The 22,763-nt window shown below is 48.3% G+C and overlaps 1 protein-coding gene across 7 annotated transcripts in view; it reads right to left on the bottom strand.

Annotated features, from left to right (window-relative positions):
• TSPOAP1 (TSPO associated protein 1) overlaps positions 1-22,763 on the bottom strand; it is a 3,238,928-nt gene that overhangs the window by 2,284,211 nt on the left and 931,954 nt on the right. For all 7 annotated transcript variants that reach the window (XR_013608584.1, XR_013608585.1, XM_078679480.1 and 4 more), the window contains exon 5: positions 3,651-3,827. Coding sequence is in view for 5 of the 7 variants with exons in the window: in XM_078679480.1 (XP_078535606.1) it covers positions 3,651-3,827 (177 nt within the window). In the remaining 2 variants the exon portion in view is untranslated. The remainder of the gene's footprint in view (positions 1-3,650; positions 3,828-22,763) is intronic.

Raw genomic sequence — 22,763 nt, 5'->3', positions numbered from 1 at the left:
GTAGCCTCCTCTGTAAGATGACTGACTTTTGCCCTGTCCAACATGAAAAGGCATCTTTCTATACTGAAGAGTGCCAAGAGCCTTAGCAGTACAGGTATCCTTCTTTATGCCTTGTAAAGCTTCATCGACATGCTTTCCAAAAAGCTCCTCTCCATCATAGAGCAGATCTAAAATCTTGGTCTGAACTTCCGGCCTGAATTTTGTCACCTTCAGCCATCCTTGATGTCTTAAGACTGCTGCCCTGGCCAGTTGGCTGAAACAGGTGGAAGCAATGTACATCACACAATCTATTATTTCTGAGGCGGAACGTTCGCCCTCCAGCAGTATTTTCATAGCCTCATCTTTGACGTCCGATGGAAGACTATTGATATAAGAGGCAATTTCTGACCACATTTGCCTATTGTAACGGCCTAATATTGCCAGGGAATTAGATACTCTGACGTCTTAGTCGTCAGTCGATGGTGAACTTCATCATCGACGACCAGGGAACCCGACTTGTCGACGATACATTGCTGACAAAGAAATGAAAGAAATGGAAGAAATGGAGATGAAGAGCCTCTCATTGAAATTACTTGAGGAGACACCGATGACTCCATGCAGTCTTTGGCGGCTGAACAGCGTCTGGAGGAACAATGCAACGTCGATAGTGAGTGCCTCAATGTCGAATGACTATATGTGACAAGCACTGGTAAGTCTTTCGAGAGGGATCTTCTTCTCGAAGTAGACCTCTCTTTGCGCTTCGATGTGGAATGTCCTCACGTTGAAGCCATCGACCTCACCGACCTCGCACTCAACGCGGAGCGTCTAGGAGAACGCATTGGAGTGTGAAGCGACGGAGAACGCTTTCTTGACATCGTGCTCTTCCTCGACGTTGACGGAGAACACCGCCTCGATGTCGAACGTCGTCTTGAATACTGCACTCTGGGTCCCTACGACGAATCCTTCTTCGCCGACGATGGACATTTGGTCCTCGACGTTGAACGCCGTCTGGTTGACGACAATGGAGGAGTCCGCTTGAACGTCGACTGTCTTGCACCTGACAACGAGGCCGGTCTCGATGTTGACCGCCGCCTAGTTGACGGTAACGGAGATGCCGGTTTCGACGCCGATCGTCGCTCCACTGGCAACGACGAGGGATATCTCAACGTTGACTGCCGCCTGGTTGAAGGCAACGGAGATGCCCGCTGCAACGCTGATCGCCGCTCTACTGGCGACGGCGGAGCATGTCTCGACGTCGAACGAAGTATTGAGGGCAGAGACGGAGATCCAACTCTCGACGTTGTGCGAGCCCGGACCATCGGAGAACGACTCCTCGACGCCGGTCATCGCCGGGTTGACGGCAGAGGATGTGACGTACCTGCAGTCTTCATTGACGACAAGCCCCCCGTCAATGCTCTTCTTGTTGAAGTTTTCGCTGCTGGTAAAGGTATTTTCAGCACCGATCCCGACACTGAAGAAGAGCAGACTGGCACCTTACTTCTGGATGAAGGTCTGGCTCTCTCCCTTCTCTTCTTCACCGGAGATTTGCCTCTAGAAGGAGGTTTTCTCTTCTCAGCTAGCCCATAAAGGCGAATCCTCTCTCTGTCTTTCAGAGTATGCCTAGACAAGGACTGACAATGCTGGCAAGTCTGAGGATCATGATCCTCAGGAAGGCAAAGGATACAGACAGAATGGGAGTCTGATCTAGCCTTCTTTTTGCCACAGGAAGGGCACGAGTCAAAGAGAGGTGGCATTTCTGAGAGAAAAAATATGCTCAACTCTCTGAAAAAAAGTAGGAATCTACTTTAAAAGCCAAAAGAAGTCCAAGTAAGTAGGTTTTGGCAAAAAAAACTGTAGATATTTTCTGTCAGAAATCAGAAAAACAGAGAGCTGAAGTAACCAGGGTCCTGACTAAAGGAGCCGGAAAGAATAACTGACCTGTCACCCCTGAGGCATGATGGGAAGTTAGGGGTCATGGCTGCCTTAAAGGCACGGTGGCAGTTTTTTCCTATGTGTTTCTATGAGTTAGCTTTTCAGCTTTCTACACTAAGTTTTTCTACAATGCAGCCTGTAAGCTGGCAATGCTTTTGTTCCTCGTTGCAGGATTATGGGTTCTACTGTACATTAAAGCAGTTCAAATGCACTTTGTTTTTCTTCCCTGCTTTTTTGAATGTGTATATGTGCAAGGAGAATTCCCAACTCTTACTGTACGGAAGGCTACATTTGCTGATTATAGCTTCATATATGTTTTTCCCATATATGTGTATATATTGTTTCCGGGGTCCCCGCGCATGGGCGGGAATATTCATGTGCTCATGACTATTGATGAGGATCCCCTGGAAGAGAACTGAGGTCTCACTGCTACCATCCACCAAATGGCAGTGCTCAGGAAGAACCAATTAGCGGCCCTCTTCCAATGAGATCATTAAAGTTCTAAGGGTACTCCCTCTCAAGCCTTCTTTACTTCGACATCTGGGTCTCTGCCCATCAGCTACAGGAAAGCAGTTAATACACTTCCACTGTTTGAAAAAGCTATATGCATTAAAATTGTTAAGCCATGTGACATTGTCATCTTGCCAAGAGCCTGTGAGTCAGAGATTATTCTTTAACCGCAAAGCAGAAGCCCAAGGAAGTCCAGAGGCCATAACTGCTGAAGACACCCACCTAATGACAACCGCCCAGAGGTCGCACCTGCAATCTAAGTGCATTGTCTACACATGGTTTAGGAAGGCTGCTAATGCAGAAGACTAGTGCCGCCATATGCACTGCTCCACAAAGCTTGTTCAGACATCAGGTTTCAAGTGAGGCCGCAGCCACAACCCCTGCAGTAAGAGACACACAGCCCCAGATGGTGAATTTTTGCACACTCCCTTCCAGCACCGCTCAACTGCATTTACAGAACACAGGTAACCAGAGGGCCAAAAGCAAGTATATTACCGGTTAATATTGAAATGATGAGATAAAACTGAACTTCTGAGCTAATCTAAGGTTAGGACTATTTTGCCTGAAATGTAGCATGCCAATCATTGCCTTGTCGGGGTTAAACCACATTGGACTGCAGAGGAAATCTCTGTTAGCATTGCCAGGGTACCGAAAGAGGTAGCGCCTCCCTGAATATTGCAATTAGATGGCAACCCTATATGTGAGACAACTAGTTTTGCTGTGTATTATTAATATATGGTGTGTTATTAAAGTTCTTCTTTTACCAAAAGGTAGGCACTAGGCTGAACATTATGTTTTTGTGTCTTTTGGTTGACTGTTGAGTTCTAGGCTTTTGCCAACCCCACCCCCTCCCTCTACTCCCCCAACACCTCCTTGAGAAGCGTTTGACTGCTCGCCCTCGTAATCCTGAGAATCAAATGTCAAAAGTGTATTTGAATCAGTTTGTTGTAGGGCAGACCTCAGGACACTAGTGGCACACTGCCCATATTACTACGGTTGGGGCCCAGTAGTGCCTGCCTTCTCTATGGCTTCAGTAGAATTCAAATGGTCATACCAAATACGATCAAATGTCACACACAGGCAAAACTAGAAATGTCACACATAAGTGAACTGAAAAGATATCAGCCATCCCAACTGTTAACTTAATTTTGAGGAGACCCTAAAGAAACCAAAAAGTGACGTTATGCAGTATATAAAACATAATAAATATATTCTTCAATGCTCCTTACCGTCCCCATTGCCAATTTTGCCTTCAGTTCCCGACACTCTTGTTGTAAAGCCTCAATTTGCTTGTCTTTGGCCAGAAGTGCACAGGCTTGTTCTGCCAGATCCTTTGCCCTTTGCCGTGCAAATGCTTTCTTGCACACCTCAATACTGGAACCTTTCAGATGCACAGGTGTTTTCATCTACAAATGGAAAAGGTAAAATGTTAAAGAGCTGTAAATAAAAATATTCCAAAGATCTAGGGATTAGTCGTATTGACTTTTGATTCTGCTAATCCTGTCCTCAAGTGCTCACCTACGCAAGGAGTACACTATACACCCATCACATCGTAATATACTTTTATTTGATTTCATTATAAAAAAAATCTCTGTACACCAAGTAGTAAGATCAGAATCTGCTTCTCAAAGTAGTCAAATTGAAAGCTTCCAATTATCCTTATCATGCATGCGATACGAAATATGATCCCTTTCCATGAAGAGGGTTGCACCTCAAGAAAGATTCCTATTGGTTTATGTTTTTTGCCCAATAATGGAGGGACAGGTGGGCAGGTGTTTGGACTATGATTGACATTACTGCTAGAAGTAACTGGGTCTCCATGAAGGTTAATTCAACAACTACAGCCTTGGGCTCTCCTATTTCTATCCTATGCATGGATTCCACAGCAAGTAATTAGAATTTAGAAAGACTAAGTAGAGTCAGACAGCTCTTTTAGGGACACATGCATCAAAGGTAGGAATTGCGAGTCCATAATAGCAATTATAAGAAATCGCTATTAAGGAGTAGGGAGAGCCTTACTAAATTCGCCGACCCTGAGGGACCCAAGTGCCTCGCCGCCACGCTTGCCGTCCTTGTGGGGAGATCGCTGGGGAGAGCTGCACCTGGGCATCTGGTCCCCCACCGCCGCCGCCTACAAACCACGGCCGCCGAGCGGGGGGACTACAGCCCCCACAATCCCTCCAGGCCCCGCCCATTGACGTTGCCAGCCGCGCCCGGAGGCGCACAAAAAGACCAGAGCTCCGCTAAGGAATGAGAGGGCCTTACTAAATTCGCCGACCCTGAGGGACCCAAGTGCCTCGCCGCCACGCTTGCCGTCCTTGTGGGGAGATTGCTGGGGAGAGCTGCACCTGGGCATCTGGTCCCCCCGCCGCCGCCTACAAACCGCGGCCGCCGAGCGGGGGGGACTACAGCCCCCACAATCCCTCCAGGCCCCGCCCATTGACGTTGCCAGCCGCGCCCGGAGGCGCACAAAAAGACCAGAGCTCCTCCTGCGTCGCGGGAGCGCCGGGCTAAGCCCGGGCAAAGGGCGGGCCCTCAGAGGCCCTGAGAGACTGGGCTGGGTCATTCCACTTGGTCCCATCGCGCCCCCCGGACTCTTACCAAGGTGACTCTTTGTTAATATTCATGACTGATTTATGGTGTCATTAGAGATATATTATTTATATTATTAGACACATCTATTTGTACCCTCTGTTTAAGTTTTGTAAACTGCACTTCCCTTGACCAGGATACATCTATATTGTCAGTAAGAGGTAGCACCACCATAATGAACAAAAGCAAGACCACCCCAATGTCGACTCGGTCTACCTCTAGGCAGAAGACCCAATAGACAGCCCAGAGGGACGTCCGGGGTACCGACGGAGAGAGCGGTGCTCCATGTACCTGAGCTGAAGCCAGGTGAGGTGGGGTTATTCCTTCCTGCCAAAAAGTCAGGAAGATGGTAACAGATCACGTCTAAGGTGATATTAATTTCTCTTTTTCAAGCAGTAGCATGTAATGGTCCTGAAGAAGCAGCGGGAGACCACCTGGCTCCAATAGTCTGCAGAACCATGTCGACCTAAGATACTCCCTAGTAGTTATTTTGTTATACTACTATTGCACTGATTTTTATACTTTGGGACTGAAGGGGTACAGAATAAATGTTTTTTTCCCCTGTCACTACTCAATCTTAACAATTACTTTTCTTTTTGTTCACTGATTCACTCTCACCTTTTCTTTTGCACTGCTACTCAGTCATCCACAGACACGCTTTCCTCCTATGTTTGATATAGATTAGGCTTATAACATCTGCCAATCTACTGTGGATACTTGATTTTCTAACACGTGACGGTCCCCAAATGATGAAGGGCGGTCTCGTGAGTTGACTGATGGGAACTCGTACACTTAGATGATGTTCCACGGGGTAGATCTTCTCTATCACTTGTTTTGAAATCCAGACACATACTTAAGTTACATATTTTCTTGTTTTGACTTACTGCTATCTTGTGTTGGTGTATAGAAGACCCAAGCTACCACTCCCCTCCCAACCCTCACCGCGATTGACAGAATGCTCCAACAAACAATAGGTGTAGGAGAGTAGGGTCTGCAATCCTATGATCACCCAGATTTTTTGCTTTTTGCTGCACTGGTTTACGACTTTCCCTGGCTGTGGGCCTGCTAATCAGACCCACAGCCTAGCTGTTCTCTCTATCCAAATTGTACTCAGGTACTGAATTGGCCCTGGGCCCTCTCCAAGTCCCTGTACCCAGGGCTGAGGTGCACCCAGAAGTCTCCCAGGGGCTGAAGCATGTATTATGCCACCCCTGGATTGACTAACTAAAACTGACACAACTGGCTGCACGACAGCTGGGGCAAGGTGGTGTACTCACCCTTTGCTTTAGATATAGTATACCTATATCTAACCCTAAAATGGACACACAGATCTCCTATCAGTCACTCCTATGGCAGGCCTTAACAATCCTGAAGGCAGAGTGCTTGGAATCGTGTGAGATGGTGCTCTGGCATGAGCTGAGCCTGTCTGCGGCTTTCGGGATCCATCCCTTAGCCGTTTCCATGATATCGCATACCATATACTCTTAAGTGCATTATAATCCTCGCGGTTATGTGCCAACTCTGGTATCGCTTTATCAAAACATGTCGAGTAAGGTGTCATACGAATTGGAATACTAACCCCTCGCCAATTCTGGCGACGGGGTTAGCATTCCACCCTTCTAGAGGGACACGACATGCATGTAACCTATAACCCGGTTAAAAGTCAGACAGAGCCTTAGCATCCACAAAATGGATGCTGCCACCGAGACACAAGTCTGCCCTCCTGCTGCTGGGAGTCCTCCCAGAGTAGGAGATAAGGACAAAGGGTTTCCTGCCAAGGGCGGTGCCAGCACCGTCCCAGACAGGGTTTTGTGTATTGTAGGTAGGCAGGGCTTTAGAGGAAGGTGACTGCACGTGGCACCCCGGTGCTCACTGTGCATAGGCTGGCTGGAACCAGTTCCAGGGTCACTCCAGACCCTGTGCTGGGGAAAAGCCCGCCAAGGAAGTGGCTGTAACCACCCCCCTCCTAGTTCCACCCATAGGGCAGGACTTAGTCGCGTGCCAGCCCCTTTTTACAGGATAAAGGTAGAGACTGGCCCCCTTCCAAATCAGATCATCTTTGAATCCTGAAACTACTTTCTGCGAAAGGAACTCAAGACTTCTTCCTAAGATTTCTCCCTTGTGACTAAGGAGTAGTCACCCTGCATCCGCAGGCACCATCTAAGAACACTGCGGTCTGCTGCAAGTCCTTCCTCCGGAATCCGACTGCCCAGCTCGACGAGAACCGACTTCCCTGGCACCTCTGACCTCTACCTGCATCATCAGTCACGCTGAGATTCGTGGGTGTGACGAGACCTCGAGGGACCGGCCATCTTCAAGACTGCACGACTTCTTTCCAGCAAGCCCGCCGAGTGAATTCCTGGTGAGTGCTTTGGGGTCCGAGAAGCCCCCACCCTGAGCAGCTCCAGCACCGAAGTGCAGCCCCCCAGCATCTCCACGATCTGCGTGGGGCCCTTCTGCTTTTTGCTGCTCACCGCGTTGTTTGGCTACTAGCCCGCTGGCTTGTGGCCTTCCTGACGACGCCCGACGACATTTCTGTTGCTGGTCTGGTTGCTCCAGACTGGCCCTTGCTTCCCTCCATCGGAGAAGTACCCTGGACCCTCCTGGTCCACTCAAGACGCCATTTTAGGTCCACCGCGTGGGCCTTGCATTTGCCAAGACTTGTTGCCCAATCCTGGGTCCAGCGACGTCGACAGCAAGAACCTTCGTGGGACAGCTCGCACCTCCATCCTGGTCGCCGACAACGCCTCCTGGTCCGAGAGACTGCAGAGCCCAGCAGCGCCCACTCACCTGACTGCGGTGACTTCGCCCGGTGCCATCCTGGTGCCCACTTAATCACTGGCTAGTGATTCAAGAACTTGGTCCCCTCTGCTTTCAGGTTTTCTTCTTCCTTGATCCAGGCTTGGATCCATCGAACTTTCCTTCACTGGTCGCCTGCCAGCAACTTCCTTCTTCCAGGCTCCTGGTCCGGCAACGAGATTCCCGACGTCTTTTCAGACCTATGCAGCTGCAGCCCCTGGGCTAGGTAACTTCGGCACTTCGGTGTCCCAGCATAGCCTCACTATCCTAGGGTCAGGATCCACTGTCGTTTTCTTCCTACCAGGTCGGGTTCGCCCGTGAACACTAACTTTGCCTTTACTAGCTTCCATAGACTTTGTCCCGCATCCCGCGTGAGAGTGCACACTCTGCACCCGAGTCCCCTAGGTCTCCTAGAAGTAATCTAACGATTCTATAGTCAAGTCCTAGCGAGTCCACAGCCTATTAGTACTGTACTTACCTGCTAGTAATTTCGCATTCCACTTTTAAAGTATATGGTTTTTCGTGCCCCTCGGGCATTTGTGTATAACGTGCTAACTTAAGTATTTTCGTAAGAGTTTTGTTGTGTGCCTAGCACCCTGTCCTCATAAAGAGTACAGGGTTGTTGTGATTCTAATAAATACATTGTTTATTTTCATAACACTTGTGTGGTGTCCTTTCACTGGGTGTTCAAGGGGTAATGTGATGGTAAAACAGCTGGCTTAACACGCCCTCTAGAGTCTTAGCCTTAGACTGCTCGTATCCATGCTACTAGGATAGCTGGTCTATAAGGTTGACTTACAACCAATCATCAATAAGGGTTGTTTGGACTGATATATAGTGATCACTAGAATAGTGAACACTGCACATCAGGCCAACTTCTCACATTGGTGAGCAGCGGTTGGGATTTGAGCTTGCTGTTGTTTTACCACACATGCCCTAAGAATATCTTGTGAAAGATCACATAAGTACTAAAGGTACATATAACTTAGCTTAGAATACTCTGAGTTCTACTGAACCAGCTGTTGTAGCTCCTAGGGCCTAGCACACCCTAAACTACAACTCTAGCAAGGGATCAGTAGGCAAACATATAGTGTAGGTAAGTGCACCACTTACACCTCACTAGAAAAGCATGTCTACCCAGGGAGAATCTACTGAGACTCCCCTGGTCAGTGTTGACCCTCCACAGGTCACTTCAAGATATGCAGCTCTCAGTTTCCAGGAGATGAGACAAATCTGTGTCTCCAGAAAACTGAAGCAGGGGTCTAACCCCACCACTCCCTTTCTGATAGGTCTCTTAGAGACATATGATGCCAGAAAGCTTTCTCAGTTACATGAGAACATGCCAGCCTTAGAGGGAACCTCTGGGGATCCAGATCTCCCCAACACTGATTCAGCAGTTGAGGAGGAGGATCAGGAGGTACTCTCTGGGGATGAGGTAGACAAAGGTCTTGAGGTAGTCAGAAGGCTAACTAGGACCAACTTAGACTTACTTGGGCTAGGATCTGGGGGCCCCCCAGTACTAACCCGAAGTGGGCCTAACCTTGGAGTTAGGAGGGATAGATCTCTTTCTAGGGACTCCAATAGATCTCTGCACTCTAATGCCTCTTCTCAGGGGAGAAGGAATCCTCCACAGAGGAGATTTACTTCCCCTCAGAGAAGGGAGCATGAAGCTAGGATGAGACAAGCTGAACTGAGGATTGAAAGGGAAGAAATTGCCCTGGCCAAAGAGAAGCTTGCCCTGGCAAGAGAGCAGCAGATGAGTGGGCTAGCTCCCACTGGTGGCAGCAATCTCCCAAGAGATAGAGAGAAGGGTTTAGATACTAAACACCTGACTAAAATAGTGCCCCCCTTTAAGCAAGGGGATGATATCCAGAAATGGATGGCTGCTCTGGAGAGGGCCTGCACTGTGCAGGGCATTCCCCAGAGTCAGTGGGCAGCTATACTGTGGCTCTCCTTTGATGGTAAAGGTAGAGATAAGCTCCTCACTACAAGAGTGGAGGATGCTAACAATTACCAGGTCCTGAAGAATACACTGGTTGATGGGTTTGGTTTAACCACTGAGCAGTACAGGTTGCTGTTCAGAGACACCCAGAAAACTCAGTCTCAGGACTGGTCTGATTTTGTGGATTGTGCCACTAAGGCTTTGGAGGGCTGGTTGCTGGGTAGCAAGGTTACAGATTACACAGGATTGTATAATCTAATGATGAGAGAACAAATTTTGAACAATTGTCAGAACCAGTTGCTGCACCAGCACCTTGTTGATTCAGATCTGACCTCTCCCCAAGAATTGGGAAAGAAGGCAGACAAATTGGTCAGGACAAGGATCAAGCAGAACCAGAACCAGAACCAGGGTGGTCAGAAGAAAGCAGACCAGAAGGGTAATGTTAAGAATGAGCAAAATGACCAGAAGTCTTCACCAGGTCCCCAACAAACCAAAGAGGGTGGGGGTCAGGCTTCCCAGAAGAAGAAGACTCAAGAAGGCCAGTCAAAAAGGTGGTGCCAGTACTGCAAAAGTAAATCTCACTGGTTTAGTGAGTGCACCAAAAGAGGAGGACAAACTCCTGCCACTACAGCTCCTAAAGCAACTGCACCCCCTAGTACAGTCAGTAGTGGTAGTGTCACTCCCAAGGCATTAGTTGGGTTAACCTTGGGTACTGAGGGGTCTGACAACTTAGTTGGCACACTCACTCAGGCTGTCCTTGTCTGTACAGGGGATATGGATATGTCCCCTGAGATAAGTCCCAATACTTTGGGCAAATACAGGCAGACACCTTTGATTAATGGCAAGATGGCTCAGGCCTATAGGGACACTTGTGCCAGTGTCACCATGGTGACACCTAACTTTGTGGACCCTGGACAGATCATGCCAGGTACTGATTTCCTGGTGACCAATGCCAGCAATGTCACTACTAGTCATAGTGTGGCAATTGTGGCTTTCTCCTGGGGTGGAGTGAAGGGACAAAAGAAAGTTGTAGTCAGTTCAGACCTCCCAGTTGATTGTTTGTTGGGCAATGATTTGGAGTCATCACAATGGTCAGAAGTGGAGCAGAGGACTCACATGGAGATGTTAGGCTTGCCAGCACATGTGCTTGCTGTGACTAGGTCACAGGCCAGAAGATGCCCCACTGAACAGGTGCTGGATCCTGAAAGTATGGACCAGACACCTTCCAAGAAGAAGAGCAGTAAGGGTAAGGCTTTGCCTTCCCCCTTGCCCCAGGTTGAGGATCAAGTCTCTGAGGAGGCTGATCTAGAAGAGCTGAAGGAAACTGAGCCTAAAGAGCTTGAACTTGATCAAGTTGAGTTTCTGGGCTCAGGGGGACCCTCCAGAGCAGACCTGGGGAAGGAACAGTTGAGCTGCCCTTCCCTTGACCCCTCAGACATCAGGCTGCTGCTGAGGCTGCAGGGAATGCCACAGGTGCCCACAGGGTATACTGGGAAGATGGACTCCTGTACTCTGAGTCAAGAGACCCCAAGCCTGGTGCAACCAGGAGGCTGGTCATCCCCTTGTCTCTGAGAGGTTTCCTTCTCACCTTGGCCCATGAGATTCCCCTTGCAGGTCATTTAGGTCAGACAAAGACTTGGGACAGGCTTGTCTCACACTTTCACTGGCCCCATATGAATGAGAATACCAAGGAGTTTTGTCGCTCATGTGTCACTTGCCAAGCCAGTGGTAAGTCAGGTGGCACAACAAAGGCCCCCCTCATACCACTACCTGTGGTGGGGGTTCCCTTTGAAAGAGTGGGGATTGACATTGTTGGTCCAATGGAACCCCAGACAGCATCAGGACACAAGTTTATACTGGTGGTGGTGGACCATGCCACCAGGTATCCTGAGGCTATTCCCCTTAGGACCACTACAGCCCCTGTAGTGGCAAGAGCCCTAGTTGGAGTGTTCTCCAGAGTGGGTTTCCCTAAGGAGGTCGTTTCTGACAGAGGTACAAACTTCATGTCAGGATATCTGACTGCCATGTGGAAAGAGTGTGGTGTGAACTACAAGTTCACCACACCCTATCATCCACAATGCAATGGGCTTGTTGAGAGATTCAACAGGACCCTGAAAGGGATGATTCATGGACTACCTGAACCTCTTAGGAGAAGATGGGATGTCCTGATCCCCTGCCTCTTGTTTGCTTACAGAGAGGTCCCACAGAAGGGGGTTGGCTACAGCCCTTTTGAGCTTCTGTATGGGCATCCTGTAAGGGGACCCCTGTGTTTGGTGAAGGAAGGATGGGAGAGACCTCTCAAAAAGCCTGCAACCAACATAGTGGACTATGTACTTGGTTTCCGCTCCAGGATGGCTGAGTATATGGAAAAGGCATCTAAAAACCTTGAGGCCAGCCAGGAACTTCAAAAAGCTTGGCATGACCAAAAGGCTGTACTGACTGTGTACCAGCCAGGACAGAAGGTGTGGGTGCTGGAGCCAGTGGCCCCAGCAGCTCTGAAAGACAAATGGTCTGGGCCCCACACCATCATTGAGCAAAAGGGAGAGGTTACCTACTTGGTGGACCTTGGAACTCCCAGGAGCCCTCTCAGAGTGCTCCATGTTAACAGGCTCAAGGCATATGTTGACAGGAAGGACATGAGCTTGCTCATGGCCACAGATGAGGGACAGGAGGAAGAGAGTGACCCTCTCCCAGACCTGCTCACTCAGAATCCTGATGATGGGTCAGTTGATGGTGTTGTCTTTTGTGGCAGCCTCACTGAACATCAGCAACAGGATTGCAGGCAAGTTCTGCAATCCTTTCGACATATGTTCTCTCTGACACCCAGCCAAACTGATTGGTGTACCCATGATGTTGACACTGGAGACAGTCTGCCTGTCAAGAGTAAAATCTACAGACAGCCTGATCATGTTAGAGACTGCATCAAAACTGAAGTGCAGAAAATGTTGGAACTGGGAGTCATTGAGCCCTCAGATAGCCCTTGGGCTAGCCCAGTAGTTCTAGTGCCAAAGCCTCACACCCAGGGTGGTAAGAGAGAGATGAGGTTTTGCGTAGACTACAGAGGCCTCAATGCAGTCACTAAGACTGATGCCCACCCAATACCAAGAGCAGATGAGCTTATAGATAGATTGGCTTCTGCCAACTTCTTAAGCACATTTGATTTGACAGCTGGGTATTGGCAAATCAGGTTAGCTGAGGAAGCCAAACCTAAAACAGCATTTTCTACCCCTGGAGGGCATTATCAATTTGTGGTAATGCCCTTTGGACTGAAAAATGCACCTGCCACCTTCCAAAGGTTGGTGAATCAAGTCCTCACTGGGCTGGATGACTTCTGTGCAGCTTATCTTGACGATATTGCTGTCTTTAGCTCCACCTGGGAGGATCACCTGGTCCACCTGAGGAAAGTGTTAGAGGCCCTGCAAAAGGCAGGCCTCACTATCAAGGCCACAAAGTGCCAGATAGGGCAGTCACAGGTTGTATACCTGGGCCACCTTGTAGGTGGAGGCCAGGTTCAGCCACTGGAGAGTAAGATACAGGCCATCAAGGACTGGACTCCTCCAATCACCCAGACTCAGGTTCGAGCTTTCTTGGGCCTGACTGGGTACTATAGGAAGTTTGTCAGAAATTATGGGTCCATAGTGACCCCCCTTAATGACCTGACAAGCAAGAAGATGCCAAAGAAAGTTCAGTGGACAGCAAGCTGTCAGAAAGCATTCAATGACCTAAAGCAGGCCATGTGCACAGCACCTATCCTCAAGAGTCCAGATTACTCCAAGCCATTCATTGTCCAAACAGATGCTTCTGAGTTGGGTGTGGGAGCTGTTCTGTCTCAACTGAATTTTGATGGTAATGATCAGCCTATTGCTTTCATTAGTAGAAGGTTGACACCCAGAGAGAAAAATTGGTCAGCTATTGAGAGGGAGGCCTTTGCTGTGGTCTGGGCCCTGAAGAAGCTGAGGGCCTACTTGTTTGGCACTCACTTCACCATTCAGACAGACCATAAGCCCCTCTTGTGGCTAAATCAGATGAAGGGTGAAAACCCCAAACTGCTTAGGTGGTCCATTTCCCTACAGGGGATGGATTTTACAGTGGAGCATAGACCTGGGACTGATCACAGCAATGCTGATGGGCTCTCCAGGTATTTCCACTTAGAGCAAGAAGACTCACCTGGTCAAGGTTAGTTTATTGTCCCAAAGTTTGGGGGGGGGGTCATGTAGGAGAGTAGGGTCTGCAATCCTATGATCACCCAGATTTTTTGCTTTTTGCTGCACTGGTTTACGACTTTCCCTGGCTGTGGGCCTGCTAATCAGACCCACAGCCTAGCTGTTCTCTCTATCCAAATTGTACTCAGGTACTGAATTGGCCCTGGGCCCTCTCCAAGTCCCTGTACCCAGGGCTGAGGTGCACCCAGAAGTCTCCCAGGGGCTGAAGCATGTATTATGCCACCCCTGGATTGACTAACTAAAACTGACACAACTGGCTGCACGACAGCTGGGGCAAGGTGGTGTACTCACCCTTTGCTTTAGATATAGTATACCTATATCTAACCCTAAAATGGACACACAGATCTCCTATCAGTCACTCCTATGGCAGGCCTTAACAATCCTGAAGGCAGAGTGCTTGGAATCGTGTGAGATGGTGCTCTGGCATGAGCTGAGCCTGTCTGCGGCTTTCGGGATCCATCCCTTAGCCGTTTCCATGATATCGCATACCATATACTCTTAAGTGCATTATAATCCTCGCGGTTATGTGCCAACTCTGGTATCGCTTTATCAAAACATGTCGAGTAAGGTGTCATACGAATTGGAATACTAACCCCTCGCCAATTCTGGCGACGGGGTTAGCATTCCACCCTTCTAGAGGGACACGACATGCATGTAACCTATAACCCGGTTAAAAGTCAGACAGAGCCTTAGCATCCACAAAATGGATGCTGCCACCGAGACACAAGTCTGCCCTCCTGCTGCTGGGAGTCCTCCCAGAGCAGGAGATAAGGACAAAGGGTTTCCTGCCAAGGGCGGTGCCAGCACCGTCCCAGACAGGGTTTTGTGTATTGTAGGTAGGCAGGGCTTTAGAGGAAGGTGACTGCACGTGGCACCCCGGTGCTCACTGTGCATAGGCTGGCTGGAACCAGTTCCAGGGTCACTCCAGACCCTGTGCTGGGGAAAAGCCCGCCAAGGAAGTGGGTGTAACCACCCCCCTCCTAGTCCCACCCATAGGGCAGGACTTAGTCGCGTGCCAGCCCCTTTTTACAGGATAAAGGTAGAGACTGGCCCCCTTCCAAATCAGATCATCTTTGAATCCTGAAACTACTTTCTGCGAAAGGAACTCAAGACTTCTTCCTAAGATTTCTCCCTTGTGACTAAGGAGTAGTCACCCTGCATCCGCAGGCACCATCTAAGAACACTGCGGTCTGCTGCAAGTCCTTCCTCCGGAATCCGACTGCCCAGCTCGACGAGAACCGACTTCCCTGGCACCTCTGACCTCTACCTGCATCATCAGTCACGCTGAGATTCGTGGGTGTGACGAGACCTCGAGGGACCGGCCATCTTCAAGACTGCACGACTTCTTTCCAGCAAGCCCGCCGAGTGAATTCCTGGTGAGTGCTTTGGGGTCCGAGAAGCCCCCACCCTGAGCAGCTCCAGCACCGAAGTGCAGCCCCCCAGCATCTCCACGATCTGCGTGGGGCCCTTCTGCTTTTTGCTGCTCACCGCGTTGTTTGGCTACTAGCCCGCTGGCTTGTGGCCTTCCTGACGACGCCCGACGACATTTCTGTTGCTGGTCTGGTTGCTCCAGACTGGCCCTTGCTTCCCTCCATCGGAGAAGTACCCTGGACCCTCCTGGTCCACTCAAGACGCCATTTTAGGTCCACCGCGTGGGCCTTGCATTTGCCAAGACTTGTTGCCCAATCCTGGGTCCAGCGACGTCGACAGCAAGAACCTTCGTGGGACAGCTCGCACCTCCATCCTGGTCGCCGACAACGCCTCCTGGTCCGAGAGACTGCAGAGCCCAGCAGCGCCCACTCACCTGACTGCGGTGACTTCGCCCGGTGCCATCCTGGTGCCCACTTAATCACTGGCTAGTGATTCAAGAACTTGGTCCCCTCTGCTTTCAGGTTTTCTTCTTCCTTGATCCAGGCTTGGATCCATCGAACTTTCCTTCACTGGTCGCCTGCCAGCAACTTCCTTCTTCCAGGCTCCTGGTCCGGCAACGAGATTCCCGACGTCTTTTCAGACCTATGCAGCTGCAGCCCCTGGGCTAGGTAACTTCGGCACTTCGGTGTCCCAGCATAGCCTCACTATCCTAGGGTCAGGATCCACTGTCGTTTTCTTCCTACCAGGTCGGGTTCGCCCGTGAACACTAACTTTGCCTTTACTAGCTTCCATAGACTTTGTCCCGCATCCCGCGTGAGAGTGCACACTCTGCACCCGAGTCCCCTAGGTCTCCTAGAAGTAATCTAACGATTCTATAGTCAAGTCCTAGCAAGTCCACAGCCTATTAGTACTGTACTTACCTGCTAGTAATTTCGCATTCCACTTTTAAAGTATATGGTTTTTCGTGCCCCTCGGGCATTTGTGTATAACGTGCTAACTTAAGTATTTTCGTAAGAGTTTTGTTGTGTGCCTAGCACCCTGTCCTCATAAAGAGTACAGGGTTGTTGTGATTCTAATAAATACATTGTTTATTTTCATAACACTTGTGTGGTGTCCTTTCACTGGGTGTTCAAGGGGTAATGTGATGGTAAAACAGCTGGCTTAACACGCCCTCTAGAGTCTTAGCCTTAGACTGCTCGTATCCATGCTACTAGGATAGCTGGTCTATAAGGTTGACTTACAACCAATCATCAATAAGGGTTGTTTGGACTGATATATAGTGATCACTAGAATAGTGAACACTGCACATCAGGCCAACTTCTCACAATAGGAGTCGTTGTCAACGCGATAGAAAACACGGAGAGGCGCCTCTCACTGCCCCCAAGTATGTGTCTTTCCATGCAGAAAGCTCAGAATGGACTTACAACAGCTAACTCATCCACACACACAGCATACTCTCAAGATTCCATCCTTATGGAATCATTTGCGGGCTTCCCGGATACAGAGAACAGGCAGTTAGTCCCTCTAAGTATTACTCCTCCACCTGACTTTGTTACCCGGGCAAGCAGGCTATCCATGACACCGAACATCCAGTCAACCGCAGAATCTTCCACACATACCGATGCCTCCGTAGTAGTAGTAGTAGCGGAAGCCTCTCGAACTCCCAACAGCATAACTCTCCCAAATACTTGTACTCAAGGGATAGGGAACACAGGCACCATGACAACCAAGAGGAGGGTGAGGATGACACAGAAACCTAGGGCAAAATTTAAATATGACAAACATAAATCCAGGCATAGTCAGAGGGTTTTTAACCCTGCAGTAAAAAACCCCATACCAGCACATCAAAGCCAGTTTCTATCTGTAGAGAATAGTATAGACCCCCAAACAGCCATTACCGACAGCATGCTGACCAGCAGGGCAAGTGACAACGACACCTATTTAGACACTATTGAGGGGAAAATCGAGGTCCTGTTGAAGTACCTCATGCTCCCCCTGACACAAAGAGTTAAAATGATGGCCGAGAAAGTAGATAAGATGGAAGAAGTTCTCTTGCAGAACAATGAAATGTTGTTAAAATATGCTAAAACCCCTCAAACCCAGGCTATTCAAACAAATATAACTAAGCCACTGCGCTCTGCCGCTAATAAGAACACTCGAGTTGCAACATCAGGCCCAAGCAAACTGCCTAAACCCTTACAGCTACCGAAAACAATAGCTAAGGGACACATGGAGCCACCCAAGGTCTCATCAGCGGCACCGGGTATGAGCCCAGATGTGACAGTTACCCTAAGTGTGCTGCCAAGTAACATTGGGCCAGATACCACAGAGGTGGGGGGCGGGGGGGGGGGGGGGGCGAGAGCGAGTGGGCAGCAGGTGTCCTAAATACCGACAACAGTAACAGCCAACAGGATCACCCCATTAGCCCAGTCTCAGTCAGTAAACTCCCATGTATCGACCTGCCACCGGAATCCTATCCCTATACTGTGATTATGATAGGAGTACCAACCTTGGGTATAGGGAAATTTGAGGGCCAACTAGAGTTAAAAAACAAAGTTAGTCATTAGCTAACTAGACACAGACCTATCCCTCAAGCGCTAAGTGGTCAAATCTTACAGGTCAGAAGAATAGATTGGGTGGGACAGGGGAAAAAGGATTACGAGGGTGACTGCATAATTATAAATTTTAAAGATCGGCGGGTGGTTAATTACATCAGAGGTTGGAGGAACGGCGATCTAGAAAGTAGAATACAAACTGTAGATCTCAGTTACTTTTACTCGCCGCCCTCCATGGGCCAAAGGAACCCAAATCGACAACCGCCCCAGAGAACCAGGTACTACACCCCACATGATAAACACCAAATGGCACATGGTAGTATGTATCCCAATTACATCTCTGGACAAGGGCACCTTGATTACTATAACAGCCAGTACAGGGTACCCACCTCTAATCGGTTTGCTGCCTTCTATCAGCAGGAAGGCCTTGAGGGAGTGGATTGACTTCATGAAATACCGCTTACACCAGCTAAAGATATCCTCCCACACCCCCGACAAAGTGTAGACATCAGGGGGTTGGTACAGGAAGCCGAGGTATTTAATCCAGCCACAGGGGATACTAACAACCATCAGCTGAAGAACATACTCAAGGAAACAACTGTCACTGAGGGACACCTGTCGTTAATCAATGGTCCACCGACACACAACGAGCCAGTTAACATCTTGCCCCCTCAAACCCATGAGCATATCCAAACCCACACAAGTAAATGGAACTGTAATATGGATCTAAGATCAGTGGTAGCAGATAGTCCTGAGCCAAGTCCTGCTAATTCCATCAGCAAAGCCTCAAGGGGCGAAGCTCCCGCTCCAGAGGAAACAACTGTAGCGAGGCATAATGTAATTTCATGGAACATCGCTGGTTTAGCCAGTAAAATCAACGATCCATCTTGGGTGTCCTTTATGAAATCCTATCCTCTAATCTGCCTACAAGAGACTTGGCTGGTAGGAAACAACGTATTTATAGAAGGATACACATTTTTTTTTTTGCCAGTAGAGCCCTCGAGGAGTGGCAGAGCTAAAGGGGGTCTTGTTGTGTATATTGATCTAGCAGTATAATTACTTTCAAATATTGACGATCAAAAAGGGGAAAGAGTCACTAGCACTGATTTTTATAACGCTGTTAACCTTAAAGGAAGTTGTAAGATTGTGGATTTAGATCGTTTTCTTGAGGACAATATGGAGAGACTCCCACATCAGGTTGTCATCGCAGGAGATTTTAATGCACACCCCTGTGGGAATCCAGCAACTACACCAATAGGCTTAATGGGTTGTAACAGACTGGAAGGCTTTCACTTCGATCATACCCTTCGTGGCAATTTGTTGAATACCTTTATGAATGATTTTGATTTACTTACTGCCATGTCCCAGGTGGATGATCACACTCTCTATGAAACCCCTACCTTTAAAGGATGTGCGGGGGGTTCTTACATCAACCATATACTTTACACTAGCAACCTTAGTTCCTATATGTCTGACTTCAACATTTTAGAGAACTCATTGAGTGACCATAATCCCGCTTGTATTCATTTAGGAGGTACGTTCCTCAATGTACAAGAAGAAAGGCCAGACAGTGGGGTTTTAAAATGCACGGACGGTAATAGACGTTTAAAGTGGGCAATGGTGAACTCGGCCCAACTTTACGAAAAGATTAACAGGACATGTAATGTTGAGTTATCCACCTGCGTTTCTCCCGCACAATCAGCACAGGAAATCCTATCAGCCTTTAATGGCATAGTCAAAGTCGGGGAAATGTTAATAGCACCCTCTACAGGTCGGATATGTAATGTGCCAAAGTGGTTTGATCACGCGTGCTCCAAGGCAAGCCGCGATCTGAAGTCAGCCCTAAAAGCTAGACCAAGGGACCCGGTAAACACTAGGGCAGCTCGGCTCGCCTATAAAAGGGCTTTGGTTAAACGCAAAGCAGAAGTAAAAGCGTCCATATGGGAAAACCTGCTAGACCCTGAAACACTTGGCAATAGCACTAAATTTTGGGGTATTATAAACAAACCCCTGTTTGAATCCCCAGGTGATTACCCTCTAGGCACTAACATATCTGAAGATGATTGGGTCTCCCATTTTAGTTGCATTTTTAACAGTGATATATCTCAGCCTATATATGACAAAGGTGACCCAGGGACTAACCCCCTGCGCTTCACCATTTGCGAGGTGGAGAAGGGCATCATGGGCCTAACCAGTAAGAAAGCACCCGGGCCCGATGGTCTGCCCCCGGACCTCTTTAAATCAAGGACATCACTGTGGGCACCCGTTCTCTCTGCTGTACTTAACGCAGCAGCTGAAGACGGATGCCCAAAGTCTTGGGGGCTGTCCACAATAGTCCCCGTTTTTAAAAAAGGGGACCGTAACAGCACATCCTGCTACAGGCCAATATCTTTAATCGACTCGGTCGTAAAAGTAGTAGGTGGTGTAATCCTGAACAGGTTAACAACCTGGGCTGACGCAAATTCCATAATCTCCCCAATCCAGTATGGCTTTAGACCATGCCATTCTACCATTTCTCAGTGCCTTAACTTATACATGGCTTTGGGGAAATACACGTTGGCACGTCAGGGCACAGTCCACATGGCTTTTATGGACCTCTCATCAGCCTTCGACTGTGTCAACAGGGCCAAACTATGGGAGGCCATGAGAAACATGGGGGTGGAACAGACCCTGGTCAATTTCTTGGCGGATTTACACCAGGACACTCGAGCTAATGTGCGATACACCCAGGACCTGAAGGTGACCAGGGGATTCGGAGTACACCGGGGTGTAAGACAGGGCTGCATCCTGGCCCCGTTTCTTTTTAATTTATATATTAATAACTTGGAAAACACTATTTTAAAAACATGTGCTGACTATCCCTATGTCGGACGCAAAGGGCTACCCGTCTTACTTTACGCGGACGATGCCGTTTTGCTGGCAAGGACCGCAAAAGGGCTTCAATTGCTGCTTGACACCTTTTTTACCTTCATGAAAACCCGGGATCTCTCCGTTAATAACTCAAAATCATTTGTTATGAACGTAGGTACAGCACATAACAAGGAGTTACCATTCTACGTAAATAGGGAGAAGATTCCCACGACAAAAACTTTTTCATACCTGGGGGTCCTGTTCGATAACCAACTGAAATGGGGCCCCGCTGTACAGAAGAAAAAAGGGGAGATAACACGGGCAAATGCGGCAATTTTGAATTTTGCGAGGAAAATGGGGAAACGGCCAATTGCCGCTCTTTTAAAAGTATATCAGGCTAAGAGTGTGGCAATAGGCTGTTATGGAAGTGAGTTATGGGGGCACACAACTGTTAAGGACTTGGTGGTAGCAGAAAACAATTTTATGAAACAGCTCCTGGGGGTCCCGAGAGGAACTGCAAACTTCATAGTGCACGAGGAGCTAGGTTCTACTTATTTAGGTGACATCATTGCACTTCGGCCTTTAACATTCTGGCTGAAGTGCTGGCTAAATAAGGACCTCCCGCTAAACCACCAGCTCCTGAGAGAAGCACTGACATGGGATAATATGTTACAAATTCCGTGGCTAAAATATTTGAAAAAATGTTTCTCTGCACTGGGGCGGCCTGAACTCTTCTCAAACCCCGACTCCATTACTGTAACTGACGTAGAGTCCGTGAAAAACACCTTTTCTCTTTTGCAGCTTCTTCAGCGGGAGGAGATGGAACTAAAGAAAAGAAGTAACAGCAATTATGTTGTCCTACAGACCACACTAAGCATGGAACCTTACCTGACTTGGCCAATGTCGAGCTATGACAGTTTTTTGTTAATTAGGTTTCGGCTGGACCTCTTTCATTTGCTGCTAGCTGTTCCAAGAGGCAGCCACCAAGGCCAAGTGCTACCTTCCTGCGGCTGCGACTGCGTGTCTCCGCAGGACTTGGTGTACTTTTTATTTTTTTGCCCTTTTTATGATATTCCCCGGAGGGTTTACCTCAAGCCTCTTCTCAAAAGATCGAACCTTATCCAGGTTAAACCCGCCCTTTGTTACCTACAGCTGCTAAATAATGAATGTACCTTATCTGTAATTCGTTTTTTTAAATTAGCCTTAAAATTTAGAGTGTCAGCATGGATGGTTAACGCCTGATACTGTTGTATATATCTTTTAACAAATTAATTGTGTTTTATACCTGGGGACAATGTGGTTTTTAATTATTTAGTTTTTATGATGTTTATCAAACTGTGCTTTTATGGTTGTTTTCTGCAAATAACCGAATAAAGATCTTCTGAATCTGAGTCGGAATTATCTATGCAAGTAGGTTGCGATTCCTACATATACCTTAACAGCGAATCGCAAATTGAGATCCGCTATTAAGGAATGGCTTCCCATTCCTTCCTATAGGCCTAGATGCCCATAGGAAGGAATGGGAAACCATTCGCAATTTGCAAGTGCCAAATAGGTCCTCCCAAATTGCGCATGCAATTTCAAGGGTGCAATGGGGCCAAAAGGCCACGCTGTTGAACCCCCAAAAGAGGTAAATATGCACACGAGGTGCACACACATGCCTTAATGGCATGTGTTTAAGAAAAATGCATTTTTCTAAGGAATTGCAAATTACCATCAACTTGATGCATAATGCATCGCATTTAGGGAATCGCAATTAGTGATTCCCTAACTGCACTCGCAAAATGAGTAATCGCAAAATATGCGATTACCTATTTTGCTAATTGCTTTTGGGTTGATACATCCCAAATAGCTGAATACCGGTTGTAAAGGGGCCGATTCTGCGAATCGGCCGGTTTGCGACCGGTATTTTGCTTGATACATGCGGCCCTAAGTTGTTTGTCAAAACTAGTCTTTTGATGAATCCTTAAGAGTGTAGCTAGTTCAGAATATTTGATGGCCCCACAAAGT

The sequence above is a fragment of the Lissotriton helveticus genome, chromosome 3_1 (assembly GCF_964261635.1).
Source record: "Lissotriton helveticus chromosome 3_1, aLisHel1.1, whole genome shotgun sequence".
NCBI lineage: Eukaryota > Metazoa > Chordata > Amphibia > Caudata > Salamandridae > Lissotriton > Lissotriton helveticus.
The sequence above is the reverse complement of the archived record's forward strand: the minus strand, read 5'-3'. Positions and strand labels throughout refer to the sequence as shown.